The sequence below is a fragment of the Sorex araneus genome, chromosome X, assembly GCF_027595985.1.
Source record: "Sorex araneus isolate mSorAra2 chromosome X, mSorAra2.pri, whole genome shotgun sequence".
NCBI classification, from domain to species: domain Eukaryota; kingdom Metazoa; phylum Chordata; class Mammalia; order Eulipotyphla; family Soricidae; genus Sorex; species Sorex araneus.
The window spans coordinates 50,414,100-50,436,951 of NC_073313.1; the positions used below are offsets into that span (position 1 = coordinate 50,414,100).

Genomic DNA, 22,852 nt, shown 5'->3' on the forward strand with positions numbered 1-22,852 from the left:
ACAAATGGTAACCGGCGCCCCGCGCTGATTGGCTCAGGAAAGACAGCTAGCTGAACAACGGACAACGTCCTGGGGGCGTCAGCCTTACCCAGATTGACGTATGAGGGGCTTGATGGAAGACAGCTAGCCTACGGGAATAGGGGTGGTTGGGATTGCGTTCTGCTGATTGGCCAGCGCAGCTGCCAAAGACTACAGCCAAAACACCAACGGGGCGGTGCTGCACGCCACGCTGCCCAGCGGAAGCGGGACTTTTATAGAAGTGGGTGTAGCAGCCGGCAGGGAGGGGGCCGGGCCAGGGGTCTGTGTAGGCGGGCAGGGTAACTCTATGGTGATTGGAGAGGAAAGACAAATTTAGAACCGTGCAGAGGTAGGGAGGGCAGGACAGCTGACAGACACCCGAAGGAGAAGAGTGGCGGAAACTAAAGCCTACAAAGAGGGCAGGGTCGAGCCAGAATTATAAAGGGGCGGAACCTGGCTCTGCATTGATTGGTGGAAATTGGGCTCAACGTAAAATAGGGGCTGAACCTCGGAGGGCGGGGATCGGGCTCTGTGCCTATTGGTGGAACTACTTAGAAACTGGGGCGAGCCCATGGTGGGGCAAAGATAGACGTGGGTTTAATTTAAGGTACCGGAGGAACCATTCGGTTATGGCAGAAGTAAACCTAATTGTCTGGAGTGAAAAGCTAATTGCCTTGGAAATAAATCAGTTTCTACTGAGTTGGCCTAGTCTTTATGACAATGAGAAGTGGTGCCCAGGAAAAGTAATAAAAGGGTCTGGTGGGGGCCCAGGTTGCCAAGGCGACAAAAGAGAGGGCAGTGCACAAAGAGAAGCAGTGAATGCTGCCAGGCAACAGGCTGGAGGAGGAACTTAAGGAGTGCTTTAAGGGTTTCACACAAAGACTAGGTCTCTGGATCTCCTAATGACTTTGTGCATTGGAAACAGAGCACCTTGGTAATCAGCAGAGGTGAAAGGGGGAAAGAAGGGCCACGTGACTCAAAGGCATTCAGGCTCTTTAATATTGGGAGGCAGGAGAGGGTAGTGGAAGAAGTCAGTGATGAGGGCTCTCTGGGAAATTCTGTAAACCCTGAAGTTCTCCAAGTCCCTGAAAAAGAAACAAAAGGAATTAGAGACTGGGTCCATGTCTTTCTGATCTCCCTTCCCTCAGGGCCTGCCTAGCTTCAGTTTGGCTTCAATTTACAAGGAAAGATGCCTTCTGGCCCTCTCCTTTTCTCAGATCACCCACCACCCACACACATTTAGAGAAGAGGCTGAGAGTGGGGTGACTATTCTCACCTCTAGCAACATGTGGATATGTGCCTTGATATTCATGGAATCCTTGGTCAGGCTGTTGCTGAGCCTGGAGAAAAGAAACAATGGGTCAAGTGGGCCTCACTTATGATCGCGTAGTGGCTGATGATTTCTCAACACTCCGGGACTGCCTGTGTCCCGGACATCCTATCCTAGTACCTGACTTGCTCCTCTACAGTGATGCTTAACCTCCAGCACTGATTTAAAGAGAGCTACCAAACGCCTTACTCTAGGCCATGTAGTTTCAGGGGCTACACTAGCAAATACAGTTAGCACAAATCTTAGCCTTACGAAGCTCAAATTCTCATTGAGGTAAACATAAGTGATGGAATACAATATAGCAATATGTCAGATGGTGACAATACAAAAAAAATTAAGTGATGAGGGGAGGACAAGAAGTACAGGAGTGGAGATGATGATTCTAATGAAAGCGCTTATTAGGGAGGGCTTTCCCAAGAAGCCATTTGAGTAGGGGCTAATAGTACAGGGGTTAAGGCCCCTGCCTTACATGCGGCTGACCCCGTTCCAATCTGTAGCAGATCCCTGAGCATGGTAGGGCACGGCCTTGGCAGGCCCCGAGCCCTGCTGGGATGTTTTGGGTAATATCTGACTAACACTGCTGGGTCCAAGGAGCACTGTATGCTCGGGCTCTTGCATTGAACTGCAGGGCCAGTTGGTAGAGAATCACTGGGAAGGGCTCCCAGGCTTCCTGAGCACTGCTTGGGAGATTCCCCCCACCCCAAAAAGCCATTCGATAACATCACATGAGGCTGACACCCAAGGACAGTAGATACAAGGGCCAGGAGGATTGCCCCATAGCGGGAAGCCTGCTTCATGAGCGGAGGGGAGAAGGCAGATGGAACAGAGAAGGGATCACTAAGAAAATGATGGCTGGAGGAAGCAGTTGGGATGGGAGATGTGTGCCGAAAGCAGATAATGGACCAGACATGTTGACCTCTCTGTGTTGCAGGCCATAATGCCCAATAGTAGAGAGTATAGGGAATATTGTCTGCCATGGAGGAGGGGGAGGGTGGGAAAGGGGGCGTATACCAGGGGTAACGGTGGTGGGGAATGTGCATTGGTGGAGGGGTGGGTATTTGATCATTGTGTGATTGTAACCCAACCATGAAAGCTTGCAACTATCTCACGGTGATTCAATAATTTTTTTTAAAAAAAGCCATTCGAGTAGACTTTAAATGAAGACGAGGTGATATGGAAAATGAGGGACTATAACCAAGGACAGCAAATATAAAGGTACTAAGGGCGAAGCTACCTAGGCCCAGCACAGAGGCCTGTGTGGCCGGCGAAGTGAAGAGGAGGCTTCAGGAGTTGAGGTCTGAGAGGTAAGCGGGGGGAAACAAACACCCTCAAGGACATAGCTCTGGCTTTCTCTCCACTGGAGACAGAAGTGAGGGGAGGGCTACGCTGACAGAAGGGTCGTGAACTGACGAGGGTTTAAGAGGATCCACCTAGCTGCTGTTGGGGGGAACTAGCTGCAGATAAGGAGAGCTGGCATGCAAGCGGGGAATTCACTGAGACGGCCCTGCCATAGTCCAGGTGAGAGACAGAGACTCAACCAAGTGGCAGCCGTGGAGACAATGGGAAATAATTGGACTGGGGCTAGAGTTTCAAGCTACAGTCAATAGAATTTACTAAAGGAATTTAATTAAAATAAATCTAATTTACTAGAGGAGTTTAATCTTAGTGCTGGGAATGTGAGAGTGAGAGAGTTCTCAAGGAAAATGACAAGGTCTGAGCAACTGGGAAGCTGAAGTTGCCTGAAACCACTTGAGTTCTGAATTGCAGAGTTAGATCAATCAATTTCTTTTTTCTTTTTTTTTTGTGGGGGGAGGGTACAGCTGGCTGTGCTCCAGGACGACTCCTGGCTCTGCACTCAGGAATCTCACGGTAGTGCTCAGTGGACCATATGTGATGCCAGGAACTAAACCTGGGTCAACCACTTGCATGGCAAACTCTACCCACTGTACTATTGCTCCAGCCCTTCTTTTGTTTTTATTTGGTAAACAAGTTAGCTTTTATTGAATGAAACTTGTTGAGAAAGATGTGATGGAAGATCAATAGAGGAAGTATGTCTTCAAGAGAGAACAAGGGCTTGAAGATCAAGCCCAAATAATCCATGCCTTATCTCTAAGTCATCTGGGATAAGGACTCATTTACCTGAATCCTAAGTAATAGAAAAGTTAAAGGAAGACCTTCCTGAAGAAAGAATGAAAAGTTAACAGTTTAGCAGCGTGGAAGGGGGGTCGTCTTTTCCACAAAATGCCCAAGAAGGGGCAGGAGAGATAGTACAGCGGGTAAGGTGCTTGTCTTGCACATGGCTGACATGGTTTCTATTCCTGGCACCACCTATGGTCTCCAAACACAACCAGGAGTGATCCCTGAGCAAAGAGCCAGGAATAAGAAGTGAGTACCACCAGGGTGGCCCAAGTGCTACCTTGCCAAAAAAGCCCAAGAGACAGGAAAGAGGTTTTGGAATCATGGAGGTCAGAGTTTTAGAAATTAAGTGAATGCAGGAAATAAAGCGGTACAAGATGAGGTTCAAAAGGTAGCAAGGGGCTAGCTCGTACAAAGGTCTTAATATTATAAGGAATGCACATTCTCTGTTTTGCTGCACAGTCAATGTAGAGTCGGTTTGGAGGACATAAGAAATGTAGATGGCAACAACAGAGAACACTAAATTAGAAAAACGTAGCAATAGCACAGCGGGTAGGGTGTTTGCCTTGTACACAGCTGACCTGGGTTTAATTCCTCTGTCCCTCTCGGAGAGCTCGGCAAGCTACTAAGAGTATCTTGCCCGCATGGGAGAGCCTGGCAAGCTACCCGTGGTGTATTCGATATGCCAAAAATAGTAACAAGTCTCACAATGGAGATGTTACTGGTGCCCGCTCGAGCAAATCGATGAGCAACAGGATGACAGTGATACAGTGAATCCATTTATATATTACTTTTACTGAGACTTTAAAAAAATGGGGCCACCCCTGGCTGTGCTAAGGGTTTACTCCTGGCTCTGTGCCCAGGAATCACTCCTGGCTGATTGGAAACCACAGACCATGGCACCATATGGGGTGCCAGGGATTGAACCTGGGTTGGCCATATGTTAGACAAATATCCTAATGCTGTACGATCTCTCTGGCCCCCTAAATTTTCCTTTTCAGTCCAGATCTTGCTCTGGAACTCGAGCCTCACAAGGTGCTGCTCTCCATCTGGTGATGCCAACTCTATCATCCCAGCTGCTCATCCCAAAACTCCTCTTTTCCGTACAAAAGCATGTGCCCTACCACTGAGATACGGACCCAATTTTTCTTTTTCTACCTGCCCCTCCCCCATGCAATAAAGCATTCTATGTCAAATCACAACTGTCTGTCCCAGGCAATGTTTATTTACTCTTTGTCACCTGTGATGTGCAACTTCACTGATTTGTTTGTCTGTTTCTCTGAACTACGAATGCAAATTGTGCAAGGGCTAGGAGTATAGTCTGTTTTGTTCCCTATAGTAGCCCCAGGAACCCAAACTATGTGTGCCACATAGTAGGCACCTGATATATACTGAGTGAATAAGTAACTGATTACTCTGCTCAGAGGGACCACAACTCCTCAAAAAAATGGTTGAGTCTAAGTAAAAGGCCAGGAAATTAATGGAACATGGTGTTTCAGACAAATAGGAATTCTTTCAGAATATCTGGGGTAAGGTTGGAGAGACAGCACAGTGGGTAGGGTACTTGCTCTGCACATGACCAACCTGAGTTTGATCCCTGACACTGCTAGGGTCCCTGAGCACAAGTAGTAGTGATTTCTGAGCAGAGAGCCATGAAGTAAGCCCTGGGCATGTGCTTCCTGAAAAGAGGACTGAACTTGACAAGATGAGCATCAAAAAATGAAAATGAAATTAGATAATGTACCAATTTAGTCTATGTGGGGCCAGAGATGTAGCTGACGGTTAGAACACGTTTCACCTGTGTAAGGCCCTGGGCCTGATCCTTCCCACCAAAATATAACCCCCCAGCCCAAACCCTCTATGCAAATCTGTGAGTTCCACACTATAAAGGAGAAAAATATAAAGTGCACCAAATACTAGTTGTAACATAAAAGGCATATGTTTAATTGGTTATTACTAATTTAACACATAAGGCAGTATTAATAGTCTTATTGTTATGCCTGACTGTGGGTGTGGATTTGTATTCTTTTGGCATTATCAGGAAAAATATAGAGACCTGATCTTCCTCTCCCAAACAAGGAAACCTACAGGGAAGGATTGACAGTTTTAGTTACATAAAATAACCTGAAAGTAAATGAGTTCAAAGTGAATCCTGGGTAACCAAGAAGTATTTTAGAAACCAAGCTACACAGATTTAAATCTTCATCTTCTAGAAAGATTAAATTTCTATGAGTCCAACTAATTATAATGAAGAAATAAGATATTCGCTCAATCACATTTCTCATCACAATAGACCAGGTTTATCAAAAGGTCATACATGACTCATTGCTCAGAACCACCGCTGGCCAGTGAAAGCAGTGCCCTCAACCAAACTATTTGCCAACTAGTTTGATCACTAACATTCAGAAATCACAGCTAGTCTCACATTTTTTTGGGTGGATGGACATTGAAACTACAGAAAAAATTGAAAAAGACCAGAAAAGAGAAATGCTAAAATCTTTTTTAACTTTTTGGGTCACATAAAGCAATGCTCAGGGGTTACTCCTGGCTCTGCACTCAGGAATTACTCCTGGTGGTGTTGAGGGGACCATATGGGATGCCGGGAATCGAACCCGGGTCTGCTGCATGCAAGGCAAATGCTCTACCTGCTGTACTATCGTTCCAGCCCCGAGTATTGCTAAAATCTTAGGGGAGGCGATTCTGGACGAAATATATACAGAAATAAAGATAAAAGTAACTTAGGAGAAATTTTAATTCCTTTTAGACTGAGGGTTATTCACAGTTGTGAAATGCTGTTAACACACTGAAGCCACTGCTGCAATCTGTGCTAATTAAATAACATTCAAATGTGTGCCACTGAGGGACAGGAGAGATAGTACAGCAGGTAGGGCACTTGCCTTGAACATGGCAGACCTGGGTTCAATCCCCAGCATCCCTTATGGTCTGCTGAGCACTGCCAGGAGTAATTCCTGAGTGCAGAGCCAGGAGTAACTCCTAAGCATCGGCAGTGGGGCCCATCCAAAAAAAGACAAGTGTGAGCCACTGATGGGACACACTGGCATCAAACCCTTATCTAAATCTATCTTGTCGAAGTTCTCTCACTCACTTCTGAGCCCTGGACACCTGACCTCTCAGTTCTAACACAGGCACACTGATTTGCCTTGCTAGGAGTGCTCTCCATGGCTTGTTCATTCATCCATGTGACACAAATGTCCCTGCGTCTAGAAGGCCTTCCCTACCTAAATTTCAAACCTCTCAGTCATACTCCCAATTCCCCCTCCCTGCCAAAACCTTAAACTCAACTGGAGCCCATACTTTCTGCCCACATAATGTCCCCATCACCACCTACAGAGATCTGCTTCAACTCCCAGTTCAATCTGTTTCCAGCATACCCTTTGCAATTCATTCAACAAACAGGGTGCCTACTATATGCAGTGGACTATTCTAGTCACTCGGGCTACAGACAAAATAGGTCCCTTTGTGAAACTTAATGAAAGGAGGAAATGAATATTAGAAATAAATGACAGCACTAGGGAGAAAGTAGCTCATGCTTTGCACGCGGGAGGCCTGGGTTGGATCCCTGACACATGTTCACCTCTGCACTTCAGGCAACAACCCTGAGCACTGAGCAGAGAATGCCAAGTACCACTGGTATGTCCCAAAAAGCAAAAAAATAAGTACATAGAAAACTGTGTGTGTGTATGTGTGTGTTTTGGGTCAGATGCGATAGTGTTCACTCAGGGATTACTTCTGGTGGGTCTCAGGGGACCTATGGGATGCTAGGGATCAAACCTGGGTCCATATCATGTAAGGCGAGCACTCTACCTGCTGTAATATTTATTGCTCCAGTCCTAACACAGTAAACTTTAGGAGACTGTAAGTGCTAGAGAAAAAAAAGTAGAATAAGGGAAGAAATCAGGAGTACTGGGGATTAGAATTTTACAGTTATAATACAGAAAGCCTGGTTGATGACGTGACCTTTATTTACTTCAGTTTTGGGGTAAGACCCCCTGGTGCTTAGGGGGACATTATGCTTCCAAGGATTGAACTCCAGTATCCTGCATGGAAAGCATGAACCATTGAATTATGGTTCTGGCCCATACATGACACCTAAACAATTACTGAATTGAGTAAGGAGAAAGGATGCAGGTACTTGGGAAAAGAGAGAAGTCTGGACCATGGTCCTGAGGTGAGATCATTCTGGGGGTGTTTATTTATTGCGGGGATTGGGACACACCTATCAGTGCTTAAGGCTTACTCCTGGCTCTGTGCTAAGTGATCACTGGCGGGGGTCACGGTGGTGTCTGAAAAAGTTTAGAAAGTCAATATGGGGAGAGTAAAAAAAATCCAAAGGAACTGTGTAACTCACTTTATTGTTATTGCTTTATAGGCTGAGACTTTTGGGATTTTATCATTATTGTACATATGTATAAGAGTATAGTTCTTCTAGAATGGAATCCTTCAAAGAACGCTTCTTTCTTGTTCACTACAGCCTTCTCACTGCCAAACACTGGCTAACAGTACATGTTGAATAAATGTTTGTGTGAAGGAACAATGTAAAGACCATCTATTGAGTATTTATTATGCACCACACCTGGAACTGAGCTCTGCCATCCCACTAGCTCTGCAGAGGAAGGGAGGCTGGTCCCAATATATCATCCAGGCAGCCACGAGGAAAGGGAAAGGGGTGTTGAAAATAGCGGAATTTTCAGACACTATCCTCATCTAATGAACTTACTCTGTGAGGAGAGAGCTCTTACGGTCAATGAACTTGAGAGCTTCTGTCAGTGTCAACTCTAGGAAAAACCCATATCCAAGGGCCACATAGATCCGTGAAGCATCTGGGCTGAGGAAAGAGAAGAAGTGGAGAAGGTCTAAGCATATTTAGCATACTATACAGTTTAGAATTAAAAAAAATCCCCTCCCCAAATTTGGGCTCTGAGAAAGCAGGGATTCTGATATTCACTATCACCTCCCCAGCCCCTGGCACACTTTCTGGCAGAAATTTTTTAAAAAGCACTAATATCTTGAATGAAGAAAGGGGGAAAACTGAAGCTCAAAAGCAGACACTCACACCACTGTATCAACGAAGAAGTTACAGCCCAAATCCACCTGCATATATAACTCCGAGCGGTTTGTTTCCTGTGGGGTCAGAGGGGAAAAGTCAAAGGCTGACTTTTTGGTCAGGTGACAAGTTTTCATCTGAGATACCCTCACCCCCATGCCCCATTGCCTTCCCTTGCCAGAAGGGTGCCCAATCCTGGTGTCTTTACCTGGATTCGCTCAATGACATTTCTCAGTTGAAGGTATTGGGCCAGTTGCTCATATACCTTGTCACGGTGATCTAGCACCTTTCTGATGGGACATGGTGGGACAAGAACAAAATGGTGATAAACAGGAAGCTTCATCCCTTCAGGGATATCTCATATCATGACCTTTTGAGAACCTCATTTTATCATGCCCAAAGAAGCATCTTAATGCAGAAGTGAAGATTTGGCCTCAGTCAGATTTCATGGATTTAAACTGTGGCTCTTTTTTATTTTTTAAACTCATGATGTAACTTTGACAAATAAGTAACCTCTTTTGGTTTTTTTATTTGTTTGTTTGTTTTGGGGTCGCTCTGGGCTGTGACCAGGCTTACTCCTGACTCTGTGCTTAGGGATCATTCTGGTGTTTTTTCAGGACCATATGAAGTGGTGGAAATCAAAGCAGTTTAGTCGTATACAAAGCAAATGTCTTACCCACTGTACTACCTTTCTGGCCCCAAGTAAGCTCTTTGGGATTTAATTTCACCATCTATAAAATGGGGACTACAAGTATTACTCTATGGCATCATTAGGAGGAATAAATGCATGTTTATTATAAAGTATTTAGAGAATGTGTTTGTCAAACAGTAAGCTTTTTATATGTATTAGCTGTTATTTATTACTAATGTTATTATACGCTACTCTAAATTCACCTTCCTCCAATCTGAATGTCACGTTGTCACCCTAGGAAAAGCCCCCATTCCTGAACAATCTAGTTCCTGCACAGATGAATTACAATGTTTTCACACTCTTGAGTATGTGGTAACTATTTTAAATCCTTTTTAAGATCCGAACACATAGAACATGTACAACCACGAGATAAAGATTCCATTAATTCCCTCACTTCCCAGATGAGGAAACTGAGGCACAAAAGCAGCAAGGCAACATGTTCGCATTGATGGCAAAATGCCCCAGCGAGGGCTCAAACCAGAAAACTGACTTTAGTTATTAGCTGTCAAATGTCAGGGAGCATATGAGGCAGTGTAAGCCCGAGCACACCCTTCCCCATCACCACAGACCCTCAAGACAATTGACAGCCAAATCGCAGTCAGAATGTCGCCCCCTTCTACCTGCACAGAACGCTCGCGGATCCAGCACCGAACGCCCCACCCACCACCACGTGGAACGATCCAAGAATCCCTTCCCCCGAGCTGTCACTCACTGCAGGTCCCGCTGTAGCACGTCACTGATGAAGGTCTCATAGCGCAGCACTTTCTCCCCCAAGGGATCCACAGCCCGCCGTTTGGGGGGTGTCGCCATGATCGGCTCCTGAGGAATAAATACACAGGGAGAGGAGAGATCACTTGGACCACACTTCGGCATTATGCGCAGGACAGTTGCAAGCTCTCTACGTGGCAATGGAATCATCTCGTTCTTGCGGGGTGGGGTGAAGGTAGGGGTTACGCATGCTGCCACCCCCGACTCTGGGACCCCACCACCCCGGAGATCATCCAAATACGGCTATTACCTTAGAACCACCGGCAATACGACTGGTGGCTAAGAACCGCTGTCTTCCGGGTGGCGCGGGAGAATGACGTCCGAAGGGAGCTGGCCAATCAAATCGGAAGGTGGGCGGGGCATGCCCGACCCGAAGACAACTGCGGAGGCGGCGCAGGGAAGGGCCAACCTCCCAGAAGGCGCTGAGATCCCGGGAGACGGAGCGGCGTGGGAGGGGGAGTGTGTGCGCGTAGCCTACGAGGCCCTTGTGTGGCATTTGGGAGTGGGACTTAATGGGGTTGGGCGGATCAGGAGAGGCTGGCCTCGCTGATGAGACTGAGGGAGGGAGCAAAGCGTTTTAGTACCGCCAAGACTAATTCCTCCTGAGTGTAGAGTCAGGAGTAATCCCTGAGCATCGTTGGGTGTGACCCGAAAAGCAAAAATAAACAAACAAACAAACAAAAAAAGGCGGGGAAGCCTAATTTTATCTACGATAATGGAAATTATTGGAAGCATTTCAAAACATCAATGGAGAAACCTTTTCTAAAATTTATCTTTTCAACTCCACCTCTGAGACTCGTATTTCATAACGGGTTCAAGTAGAGATTGCAGATAACCAATAGGTTACAACCAGATTGCATAGGGATATCAAATGGATGGTTGCTAAAGTCTTCTAAGATCGGCTAGCTTCCATTTAATGATAGTTAATACATTTTTATTGTGTAAGCTTTTAATTAGTTTCTTAAGGAAGGTTCAATTACTGAATACATTTATTTCCCAAGTTAGATTTTCAAATAATAACATTTAATTTAGCAAGTCCAGACATGAGCCTGAAGTTTAGAACACGGAGATGCTGTTTCCTCTTGAATTTGACCACCCACCCCTAACAGCCACTTTCCCATGCCCCTCCCCCACAAAGTGAAAAATGCTTTTTGTGAAATGTAGCTAACTTGCACAAAGTGATCCCCAGCTCATTAGAACTCTGTATTCTACTTATTAAATAAAGTTAATAAATGTAACCAGCTTTGCTTGGCGGATGGCATCCCAATCAGTGGTGGGGACGGGGTCACTCTGGGGGATGCTCATCCAAACAATCTGGCACTTCGATGCTAAGTCCCCAGAATATGATACTTCTCGGATTCTGAGGTGTTGGGGACCACCAGGGTCATACCCACTCGTACTGGGATAAGGGGGCCCTCCAGGGTGAGGGGGCCCTCGCCAATGATGAAGCCATGGATGCTGATGCGGGGTCAGTGAGATACCCAGGATCCAACTGGCATGAGACTCACGCTCCATTTGCTGTCTTCTAGATGGTCACTGTAACAAGTTCGTTTCTCCTCCTCCCACCCCACCCCACAGGAAAATGGTAGTAAAATATGTCTACCCAGTGTTGATCTCAAATCACGTTAAAAGCAATTTTAACTATATCTAACATGAAATTTTAAAATCACTGTCACTGTATCACTGTCATCCGTTGCTCATTGATTTGCTTGAGCAGGCACCAGTAATGCTTCCATTGTGAGACTTGTTGTTACTGTTTTTGGCGTATCGAATACACCATGGGTAGCTTGCCAGGCTCTACTGTGTGGGCGAGATACTCTTGGTAGCTTGCCAGGCTCTTCGAGAGGGAGGAGGAATCAAACCCGGGTCGGCTGCGTGCAAGGCAAACGCCCTGCCCCCTGTGTTATTGCTCCAGCCCTTGGGAGGGGGCAGAGGTATAATGCCGGAGGTAAGGCATTGCTTTTTATGCTGCAGACCCCAGTTGGAATCCCCTTCACTGCCGTGTGGCATGAAGGTTCTGTGCTCTGCCATGTTATGTGGTGCTAGGGTGGGGAGCATGCTGATCCATGCCAGAGATTTGACATGCAAGGAATGCACCTTAGCCCTTTCAGCTATTTCCTCTGCACTACTTTTTTAAAAATATGTTTCCAACTTTATTTTAGCATTTCAAACCCACCCTTAAACTCATTTTTCCTGGGGACTGCAGTTGGCAGGTCACTTGCTTACACGCGGCCAGCCAGTTTTATTCCTGGTGTCCCACATAGCCCCTCAAGCCCCACCAGGAGTGCCCACTAGACTAGGTGTAGCCTGAAAATTGAAACAACCCCCCAAAATAGCAAAATAACAAACGTTTTTGTTTTCTTTCATTCTCTACATAAGAGTGAAATCATACAATATTTGCCTTTCTTTCACATTTCATTTAAGGTAATGTCCTTTAAATCATTTTTTATTGTCAAATGGCATGAGTTTTGATTTATTCATATATACATATTGGTCGGCAACAAGAAAAGAAGCTCTGAGGAGTAGGAGAGACTCATCTCTACTTTGGCCATAGCTATTAGGTAGGTAGGCAAACCCTTTTCGTTATACAATTGGGTAGTAAACACTTGACTAACTTTTATTGATTTTATTTTTTATTGTGAAAATGTCTATAACATAAAGATTTACCATTTTATAATTGTGTGCATACATCTTGGGTATAAAGTCTATTTACATTGTTGTGCAACCATTACCACTATCCATCTCTAGAACTTTTTCATCTGGAATATCTTTCACAAGTTTGAATTTTATGTTTTGTTTATGGGCCACATCCAGCTACGCTCAGGGTTTACTCCTGGTTCTGTACTCAGGGACCACCCCTGGAGGTGATCAGGGGACCTAAGGGATGCTGGGAATGGAACCCTGATTGACCTAGTGCAAGGCAGTACCCTGCCTACCCTACCCCTCAAGTTTGAGTATTTTATAAGCGAAATTTTCTGAGCCAAGAGTTGTACCGGTAGGAATTTATCTTACTTGTATATTAGCACCATTGGATATCAAAGTATGATCATAACACAAGGTTACATTGTATTTAACAGCAACTTTAGAAACACTCTCAATTTGTAGATGCCAGATGAGCCTAACTAGCTACATTTATACCACAGAAACAATTTCTTTGTGTTCTGTTTGTTTTTCATTTGGGGCCAAAGCCTGCTGTGCTCAGAGCTTACTCCTGCTCTGCACTCAGTGGTCACTCCCAGCAGTGCTCAGGATGGTTGGTGCAAGGGGATTGAGCCTGAGGTAGATACGTGCAAGGTAAGCACCTTAAACCCTTGTACAATCTTTATGGTCTTATAATAGGAACAATTCAACAAAAATTGTAATCCAGGCTCTCTGTGTACCTAACAGTATGGCTTCAAAGTAATTAATTTTATTTCTTGGGGGTACCCCCTCAGCAGCAGCGCTGGAGATTAAAGCCAGGGCATCCTACCACAGAGTCACATCTACAATAAAAACAAAGTTCTGAAAATGAAATTCTAAACCTTCGTTTACTAGTTCCTTCAAGACATATTGTCCTTTGAAGGATTCTCTCAGTCTTTTCAGGAACTAAATTTTCCTACTTCCAAATTATTTTATTTTCAAATAATTATAGGTTCACTGGAATTTGTAAAAATGGCACAGAAAGGTCCTGGCTTGTCCTTTACCCATTTTCCTGTAGTCTCTATATATTATGTCATATCAGTAAAATATCAAAGAAAACCGACCATAGTACAATGTTTGTATATTGCCTTTTGATATTATACCACATATGCTAACTCAAGTCCACCATAATCAGAATATGGAAATGTTCTTTCACTTTAATTATCTGCCTTATGGTACTTTCTGAATCTCGCACTCACTCTTCCCAAATACCTGTAACTCTTGATAGTCATAAATCTGTTTTTCACTTTTATAGTTTTGACATTTTGATAATATTCTATAATGGAGTAGTAGTAGATCTGCTTATGCTACCTTCTTAATCTAGCACTCGTTTCTCCCCAAATATCTGTAACTCTTGGCAACCACTAATCTGTTTTCTATTTTTATAATTTTGTCATTTTGAGAATGTTTTATAATGGAATAGGCGTTTTTGTCTTTTTGAAATTCAATTTCAAACAATACCACACACATCACGTAATGCCTTAAAGATTGAGACAAGTTGTTGCAAATATTAATAGTTTATATCTGACCTTCTTCTAAGGGCCAGCACTGCTTCATTTTTATTCATAGTGCATTTTAGGGCTGGCGACTTGACTTAGCCATATAGCACATGCTTCACATGCTTCAAGCCTCAGCACTGCAAAAAATGGCACTGTCACCCAAAATGTTTAGCTATATGTACAAAAGCTTTGTTCATTACTATGTTCCCTGTTTTGATACTTCAGGTTCTTAAAAACCTGGCCAGTTTTTTTTGGACTTAAAATGTGTGTGATGTGTATAACTTCTGACATGTGTATAGGGGCTAAGCATGAAAATGAGTGTCAGAACCAAAGGTAAGGATCTTGCCTTGCATGCCGCCAGTCCAAGTTCAATCTGCTACATTGCAATATGTTCCCTCCCAGCACTGCCTGGGTCACTCCTGAACATAGAATCAGGAATAGCTCCTGATCGCCACCGGATGTGACCCAAATCCACTCCACCCACTCCAAACAAAATGAATGTTGGAGGTATGTGAATTGTTTGGACATCAGTGTTGAGATTTACTTGTTTTTATATTGATGAAGCAATGTGTATGCGACAAAGGACAAATGTAAATTATAAAGAAATATGAATAATTCTTTAATTGCTGGGTAGTGTTCAATAGTATGGATGTATCAGGTTTTTTTTTTTAACTATTTACCTATTGAAGAGCAGTTTGATTTTTTTTTTTTTACCGGGCAGCGTGTCGCTCGCGGTTAAAAGAGCCGCCGGCGAGGGGGGCTGGCGGCCCCAGTTATGCGCGAGCCCGTGCTCTGGCGCTGCAGCCTGACCCCCGGGGCCACGTGCAGGCGCCGGGGGCTCAAAAGCAGCGCGGCAAGAGCAGTTTGATTTGTTTAAAATTTTTATCATTACAAATTAAATTTCTGTTAGCAGTTGCACACAGGTTTTTATGAGGATTGTTGCGTTACGTGGTCAGTGTCTGTTTAATTTCCTTTTCATAATAAAATAATTTTTAAAATGTAGACACTGTGATTTGCAAAATTGTTGACAGTGGAGTTTCAAACACGGAATGTTCCCAATTCCCTTCCCACCACCAGTGACCACATCCACCACCAATGTCCCCAGGTTCCTTCCCGCTCCCACCCACCTGTCTCCTTAAAAGACACATTCTTAAGTTTAGTTATTGTATTTGGAACTTACAGTAGTTTTGGGTTTAGTAGTTTAGATAAATATGGATACACAGCCTCCATATCCCCAATGGGCCCAGGACTCCGCAGCCTTGCCCCTATGTTACTTCTGAACTGCCATTTCTCACTTCTCCCAGTCATTTATCTCCCTCCTGCATTTTTTTAAAACTGAATCACAATGAGATAAAGTTAGAAGGCTTTTATGATTGAATTTCAGTCATACAATGATCGAACACCCACCCCTCCACCAGTGTACATTTTCCACCACCATATCCCCAGTATCCCTCCCACCACCTTCACTCCACCCTACCTGCTGCCTCTATGGCGGACAATTTCCTTCATACTCTCTTTCTTTCTCTACTTTGGGGCATTATGGTTTGTAATGCGTATACTGAGAGGCATTGTCTGATCCTTTATTTGCTTTCAGCACACATCTCCTATCCCAAGCGATCTCTCCAACCATCATTGATTTAGTGATCCCTTCTCTATCCCAGCTGCCTTCTCCCCCAGCTCATGAGACAGGCTTCCAGCCGTGGAGCAATATTCCTGGCCCTTGTCTCTACTGACCTGCATATTTTTGTTTCTATAATCTAGAGCCAATGGTTTGCCCACATTCAACATTTTTCATTCCCTGGACATGTTATTCTGCATACCACAAATTAATGAGAACATCCAGTATCTGTTCTTGACCAGCTGGCCAACTTCACTTAATATGAGACACTCCAGTTCCATCTAAGTTGCAGCAAATTGTATGATTTCATTATTAATTCTTTCAAATAGCTGTTGAACTATTACCTAAAGTGGCCATAACATTGCCTACAACCAATATCTTCTTCCATTAACATTGCCTACAACCAATATCTTCTTATCTCTCACTAGCATCTGGTATTGTTGCTATTTTTACCTTTTGGCCATCCTAGTAGATGTTTAGTGATATCTCTTGGTGGTCTTAGTTTGCATTTTTATTTGCTTACTTATCCTCTTATTTAAAAAAAGGTCTCTTTTTGTTCTTTGTATATATAATTCTGTCATAACATAATACTATAGATATGTATGCAAGTATTTGTTATAACATAATACATAGTGCTGTTATGACACAGTGCTGTCAGATAGCAGAGACGAGGTATTGACTCAATACTGCCATATAGTTATCAAAGTTATATTTCTTCATATAACTCCTGTCTATATTCTCATTACTGCCAGGAAGGGGTAAAGTTAATACCTGCCCCCATCCCCCCTGGCTGTTGCTGACACATGAATGCTCATTCCCCTGTGACCTACACTCTTCAATAACATTACTAAGTAGCATCTTTATCACTGTGAGTTGTAAAAAGTCCCAATTTTAAACATGACCTCTATATGTCTACTGGCATCAGAGGATGGGGGAAGTGGGGTGAGGTATGTGATCTTGTTGCTGCAGAATAAGCATAAGACTCATGGATTTCCATTTAATTTGGTTTGAAATGATAGTGGTTTGTGTGGGCGGATATATTTCACATTTTACCTTCAGTTTTTTTTTTTTTTTGCTTTTTGGGTCATACCCAGCAATGCACAGGGGTTGCTCCTGGCTCTGCACTCAGGTATTACCCCTGGTGGTGCTCAGAGGACCACATGGGATGCTGAGAATCGAACCAGGGTCTGCTTCGTGCAAGGCAAACGCCCTACCCGATGTGCTATTGCTCCAGCCCTTTACTTTCAGTTTTGAAGTCCATTTTGATCAATATAGAATTTTTGATTGATAGTCTTTCTTTTAGCACTTTGAACGCTACCTTTGTATCATAGCCTTTTGTCTTGTATTGTTTCTGAAAATAGGTCAGCTTTAATCTTACTGTGATTTCTTTTTATGTGATGCTATTATCTCTTGCCAATTTCTAGGTTTTTTATCTTTTAATAATTTAACTGTGATATGTTTAGATGTGTATTGTTACTTGTTTTGGTGAAAAAAGGACATGTTAGTAATCCTATCCTCTAGAGATGTTTTTGTTCTTTTAGGAGGAAGATTTGCCTTGATTAATCCTAAGTAGTTTGTTTCCACATCATGTGTTTTTTCTTTTTTCATTTGTTTCTGCTTAGTTTTTATAGAAATTACTCCAATGTTTTATTAAATAAAATACTATAGGGGCCATACTTGACAAAGTCAGCAGTACTGGGAATGGAATTCGAGGTCTCACACATTCAAAAAATGTGGCCTGCCACTTGAGCTATTTCCCTTGCTATTTTTTAAAATTTAATTATTTATTTTGGGGGGTTATTGGGGAAGGGGCACACACTCCAGATGCTCAGAGGCTGTTCCTGTCTCTGTGTTCATGTGTAACCCTGGATATGGTTGGGAGATCATATGTGGTGTGAGGAATTTCTGAAGGATTCAAGGCAAATTCCTTAAGCTGTAAGTAACCCCTGAACTATCTCGCCAGCCAACCCTATTTCTGGGGTTTTTGTTTTTAAGCCTGGATTTATTAAGGTAGTCCTTGGGTTGGCACAACTTAGTGTTCAACGAAATGAATGGTCAGAGATAGTACTTAAACAGTTGGAGGCAGTAAGGCCCATTGTTAATGGATCTGTCTGTAGTTTGAGGAAATCATTAAAAATGTAGTCATTTTCCAATGGCTTTTATTTTGCTGGTTTGGGGGCCACACCTGATAATATTCAGGGGTTACTCCTAGGTATGCACTTAGGAATCACTCCTTGCGGTGCTCAGGGAACCATATGGGATGCCTGGGATCAAAACTAGGTTGGTGGTGTGCAAGACAAGCACCTAATCCGCTTTACTATCTCTCTAGTGGCTTTTATTTTTTGAATTTATAGAACTTCATGTTCATCCTGGGCTGAGTAGATTGTTGAAGTCTTCTTCAGTTAATATTGAATATGCATGCAGAGTTTTTCATGTGCATTGGCTTTTGGACCACTGAGGATAAGTGGGATTATATTAAGGCATTTCTTGTCTGTTTTGTTCATAAATTTATGACTGACCTGCTGCTTTATTCCTTGCCACAATCAATATTCAGACGTTAGGCAAACTGCGATGTTGGTCTTTCCTTATTATTCAACTCAGATCACTGTTGTTTTTAGTAATGCCACTGGAAATGGAATTTTCCTCACTCTGCTTAAAATAGTTATACCCCCTTCCTGCAGTAGAGCTGCTTATCCTTTGGGTCTGCTCTTTCCTATGAAATTGCTGTGTCTCGGAGCTGGAAGGGATAGCAATAGCTGAGGGTTTCTGGGTTTTAAAAAGTCCCTTTGTTCTGACTGAGATTCGGTACATTTTCCTTGAACAAAGATATCTCAATTTGTTGTAGGACTTTGGTCAGTTTCCAAACTTGTTTGCTGATTGTTTTGACAATTTTGTCTATTTTTGTAATTGCTGTTTTGGGGGAAAGGATTCGTCAAACTCCTCACTTAGTCATTCCAGAAGTCTTTCCCTTCCTTCAATTACATTTTAAATTGTATGATTTAAAAAGTGTTAGTAAGCTTGATGAAAATTTGTGGCAGTATAAATTAAGAGTTTAAATACAAATGATTTATGCATGCTGTGACAGAACACTTGATTTGTTCCCAAAAGGATTAGTCACCTTGCAGCGTCTGAATCTTTGTATGTGTAGTCATATATTTGTGATGAATATGATAAATAAGAATAAAATTATGTTGTATTATTACTAACAAAGGCAGATAATGTTTTGAAGCATTAATAAATGAATAGTATTCTCCCTTATTAATAGTGTCCTTATGGGTCTAGTTTCTTTGTCATTTTTTGGAGGGGTGAGTATTTGGGCTACACTCTGCAGTGCTCAGGGCTTAATCCTGGCTTTGAATTCAGGGCATCACTCCTGGAAGTGCTTGAGTTTCCATATGGGCTGCTAGGGATTAAACCAGGAAGGGCTTCATGCAAGGCAAACTGCTTACATGCTTTGCCCTTTTTTTTTACATGTGACTTCATTTTTCCATACAGGGAAAAGAGTATTTTGTTTTCTCACTTGTAGTGAAGTATTTCCTTTAATATCTCCCACAACAAGGATATGTTGTCTTTTTATCATGGTTTTTACTACACTTATGTAATTTGACATGCTTAACAAGGTAGGCTTTAAAATATATTCATACCTACGTAAACTGGATGCCACTTTAAGCCTCTATACTACATTTTTAGTTGTTTTGGGGCCACATATGGCAATGCTCAGGGGTTACTTATGGCTCTACACTCAGGAATCACTGCTGGCAGTGCTTGGAGGACCATATGGGATGCTGAGGATCAAACCCAGGTCCCTGGTCCCCAGGTACATTGTGCGCATTGCATACGTTCAACCCAGTTCAATACCCCCACACTGCATCTCCCTCATAGCATTATAGGGTGTATTTCTGGAAGTCTCCAAGCACATATGAATGTGGCCCTAAGTTACCTGTAGTCTGACCCACAACCACCTTTCATTCAACCCCAAACATGGTTAGTTAAGAATTTTCAGGATTGGGCTGGAGTGAAAGGTAGGGCATTTGCCTTGCATGCGGCCGACCCGAGTTCAAATCCCAGCATCCCATATGGTCCCCCGAGCACCGCCAGGGGTAATTCTTGAGTGCAGAGCCAGGAGTAACCCCTGAGCATCTCCACGTGTGACCCAAACAGAAAAAAAGAATTTCCAGGACTACAAAGGCAGAGCCGCAGACCAATGGAACAGAGTAGAATATCCTGACACACACCCTCAAACATATGATCATCTAGTCTTTGATAAGGGAGCAAGAAACATGATGTGAAGCAAGGAAAGCCTCTTTAACAAATGGGGCTGGCAAAACTGGACAACTACATGCCAAAACATGGGCTCAGATCTCTATCTAACACCATGTACCAATGTCAGATCAAAATGAATTAAAGACCTCCTTCTAACCCATTTTGGCACCCAGAGTGGCTTCTTACAGAAATGCATTTAGACTGTGAACTGAGCTAAAATATCATAAATCCAAAACCGTGCGGCCCTGAGCTCATAGAGTCTTCATTCTCAGCAATGAAAAGAAATTATTAAATGATGCCTTTTCAGCAGGCCTGATTTTGGGGGGAAAATTCCAAACAATAATAGTGAGTTCTCTATTGAAATATTGAATGTATTCAAAGTATAGAGAAAATAAAGTGAAAATCATTAGCTACTTAGGTGGGGGTGGGTGGAAGGGTGGTATATTGGGGTTCTTGGTGGTGGAACATGTGCACTGGTGAAGGGATGGGGGTTTAATCATTATATGACTGAGACTTAAACCTGAAAGCTTTGTATTTTTTTCACGGTGATTCAATAAAATAAAAACTTTAAAAAAATGAATTAAAGACCTCAACATCAGACCAGAATCCATTAGGTACATTGAAGACAAAGTTGGCAAAACTCTCCACAACATTGAAGCTAAAGGTATCTTAAAAGATGACACACCACTGGCCAAACAAGTGGAAACAGAGATAAACAAATGGAACTATCTTAAACTAAGAAGCTTCTGCACCTCAAAAGAAACAAGGACTGAAATACAAAGACAGTCTACAGAATGGGAAAGGATATTCCATCTGATAAAGAGTTGATATCAAGGATATACACGGCACTGGTTGAATTCTACAAGAAGAAAACATCCAACCCCATCAGAAAATGGGGCGATGAAATGAACAGAAACTTTCTCAAAGAAGATATCTGAATGGCAGAAAGACACATGGAAAAATGCTCTACATCACTAATCATCAGAGATATGCACATCAAAACAACAATGAGATATCATCTCACACCGCAGAGATTGTCCCACATCCAAAAGAACAAATGCAACAACCGGTGTTGGCACAGATGTGGGGAGAAAGGGGACTCTCCTTCCCTGCTGGTGGGAATGTCGACTGGTTCAGGTCTTTTGGAAAACAGTATAGACGATTCTCAAAAATTTAGAAATTGAGCTCCCATTTGACCGAGCGATACCACTTCTGTGAATATATCCTGGAGAGGCAAAAAAGTATAGTGGATGGAGCTGGAACGACAGCACAGCAGGTAGGGCATTTGCCTTGCACGCGGCCGACCCGAGTTCGATTCCCAGCTTCCCATATGGTCCCCCAAGCACCGCCAGGAGTAATTCCTGAGTGCATTAGCCAGAAGTAACCCCTGTGCATTGTCAGGTGTGACCCAAAAAGAAAAAAAAAGTATAGTAGAAATGACATCTGCACTTGTATGTTCATTGCTGCACTGTTTAATCTGGAAAATTAAAACCTGGAAAAATCCCCAGTTCCCAAGAACAGATGACTGGTTAAAGAAACTTTGGTACATCTACACAATGGAATACTATGCAGCTGTTAGAAAAGATGAAGTCATGAAATTTGCATATAAATGGATCAATATGGAAAGTATCATGTTAAGTGAAATGAGTCAGAAAGAGAGTGATAGACATAGAAAGATTGCACTCATCTGTGGAATATAAAGTAACAGAATAGGTTGACTAACACCCAAGAATAATAGAGATAAGGACCAGAGTTTTACCCCATGGCTTGGAAGCTGACCTCACATGGTGGGGTAAAAGACAGCTCAGATAGAGAAGGGAACACCAAGTAAAGGGTGTTTGGAGGACCTGCTCAAGTTGTGAGATGCACGCTGAATGTAGACTATAGATCGAACACAATGGCTACTCAATGCCTCTATTGCAAACCACAACACCCCAAAGGAGATAGAGAACAAAAGTGAATGCCCTTCCACAGAGGCAGGGTGGGGTGGGGGAGATGGGGTGATGGTGGTGGGAGGGATGCTGGGTTCATTGGTGGTGGAAAATGGGCACTGGCGGAAGTATGGGTACTAGATCATTGTATGACTGAAACACAAGCATGAAAGTTTGTCTGTTACTGTACCTCAGGGTGATTCACTAATTAAAAATTAAAAAAAAAGAATTTCCAGGAGTGACTTCTGGATGCCCTGAACATTGCTTGAGAATAGTAATATCAAGATAGTAATCTACAAAAGATTGCTTTTAAAAATTTGGCTATATTAAGTAAAAAAAAAGAAAAAATAGACTGTTTAAATACAAATAAAGCAAGTCTGACATTTAAATAAAAATAAAACATAAAAAATTCAATTTCAATTAAAAAATAGGCAGAGGAACTAAATAGATAATTTTCCCAAAGAAAACATGCAAATTCCAAACAGGAACATGAAAGGTGCTCAGTTTTGCTAATAATCGTGCAAATAGAATCAAATAACATTCTTTATAATGATTATAATAAAAAAGATGAGTAATAATAATTAAAGCAAAGACATAGAAAAGGAAGCCCTTCTTGGCAAGGCATACGTTGGTGAATGGTATGGGAAAAACTATGGAGGTACCTCAAAAATATTAAGATTAAGAATATCACATGATTTATCTTTTCCACTCCTGGCATATATCTGAAGGAAATGAAATTGCTCTTTTGAAAAGATATTTATATTTGTATGTTCACTGTATAATTCTCTACAACTACCAAAGTGTGGAAACAACCTAAATGTTTACCACATAATGACAGAGATACATTCTCATAA

At 42.7% G+C, this 22,852-nt stretch overlaps 1 protein-coding gene and 1 non-coding gene across 2 annotated transcripts; both read right to left on the minus strand.

Moving 5' to 3' along the window:
* Positions 1-994: 994 nt before the first annotated feature.
* On the minus strand, positions 995-10,302 carry UXT (ubiquitously expressed prefoldin like chaperone). The gene is made up of 7 exons (XM_004612887.2): positions 10,259-10,302; positions 9,953-10,059; positions 8,758-8,839; positions 8,559-8,626; positions 8,223-8,330; positions 1,295-1,358; positions 995-1,103 (listed from the first exon to the last, which is right to left on the minus strand). Exons 2-7 carry the CDS (start codon positions 10,048-10,050, stop codon positions 1,050-1,052), a joined length of 474 nt encoding a protein of 157 aa, XP_004612944.1. The 5' UTR covers positions 10,051-10,059; positions 10,259-10,302; the 3' UTR covers positions 995-1,049.
* Positions 10,303-14,906: 4,604 nt separating this feature from the next.
* On the minus strand, positions 14,907-15,038 carry LOC129400196 (small nucleolar RNA SNORA76). Its single transcript, XR_008627515.1, has one exon. It is a non-coding gene; the product is annotated as a small nucleolar RNA SNORA76 (small nucleolar RNA).
* Positions 15,039-22,852: the final 7,814 nt, after the last annotated feature.

Bases quoted from the DNA above. Each gene is read 5' to 3' on its own strand.
- UXT (XM_004612887.2), bottom strand. From the start codon at position 10,050: ATGGCGACACCCCCCAAACGGCGGGCTGTGGATCCCTTGGGGGAGAAA. The intron at 8,331-8,558 runs GTGAGTGTCTGC...CTCTTTCCTCAG, and splicing joins TTCTTCGTTGATACAGTGGT to CCCAGATGCTTCACGGATCT. The intron at 1,359-8,222 runs GTAAGTTCATTA...TCTTTTCTCCAG, and splicing joins AAGAGCTCTCTCCTCACAGA to GCTCAGCAACAGCCTGACCA.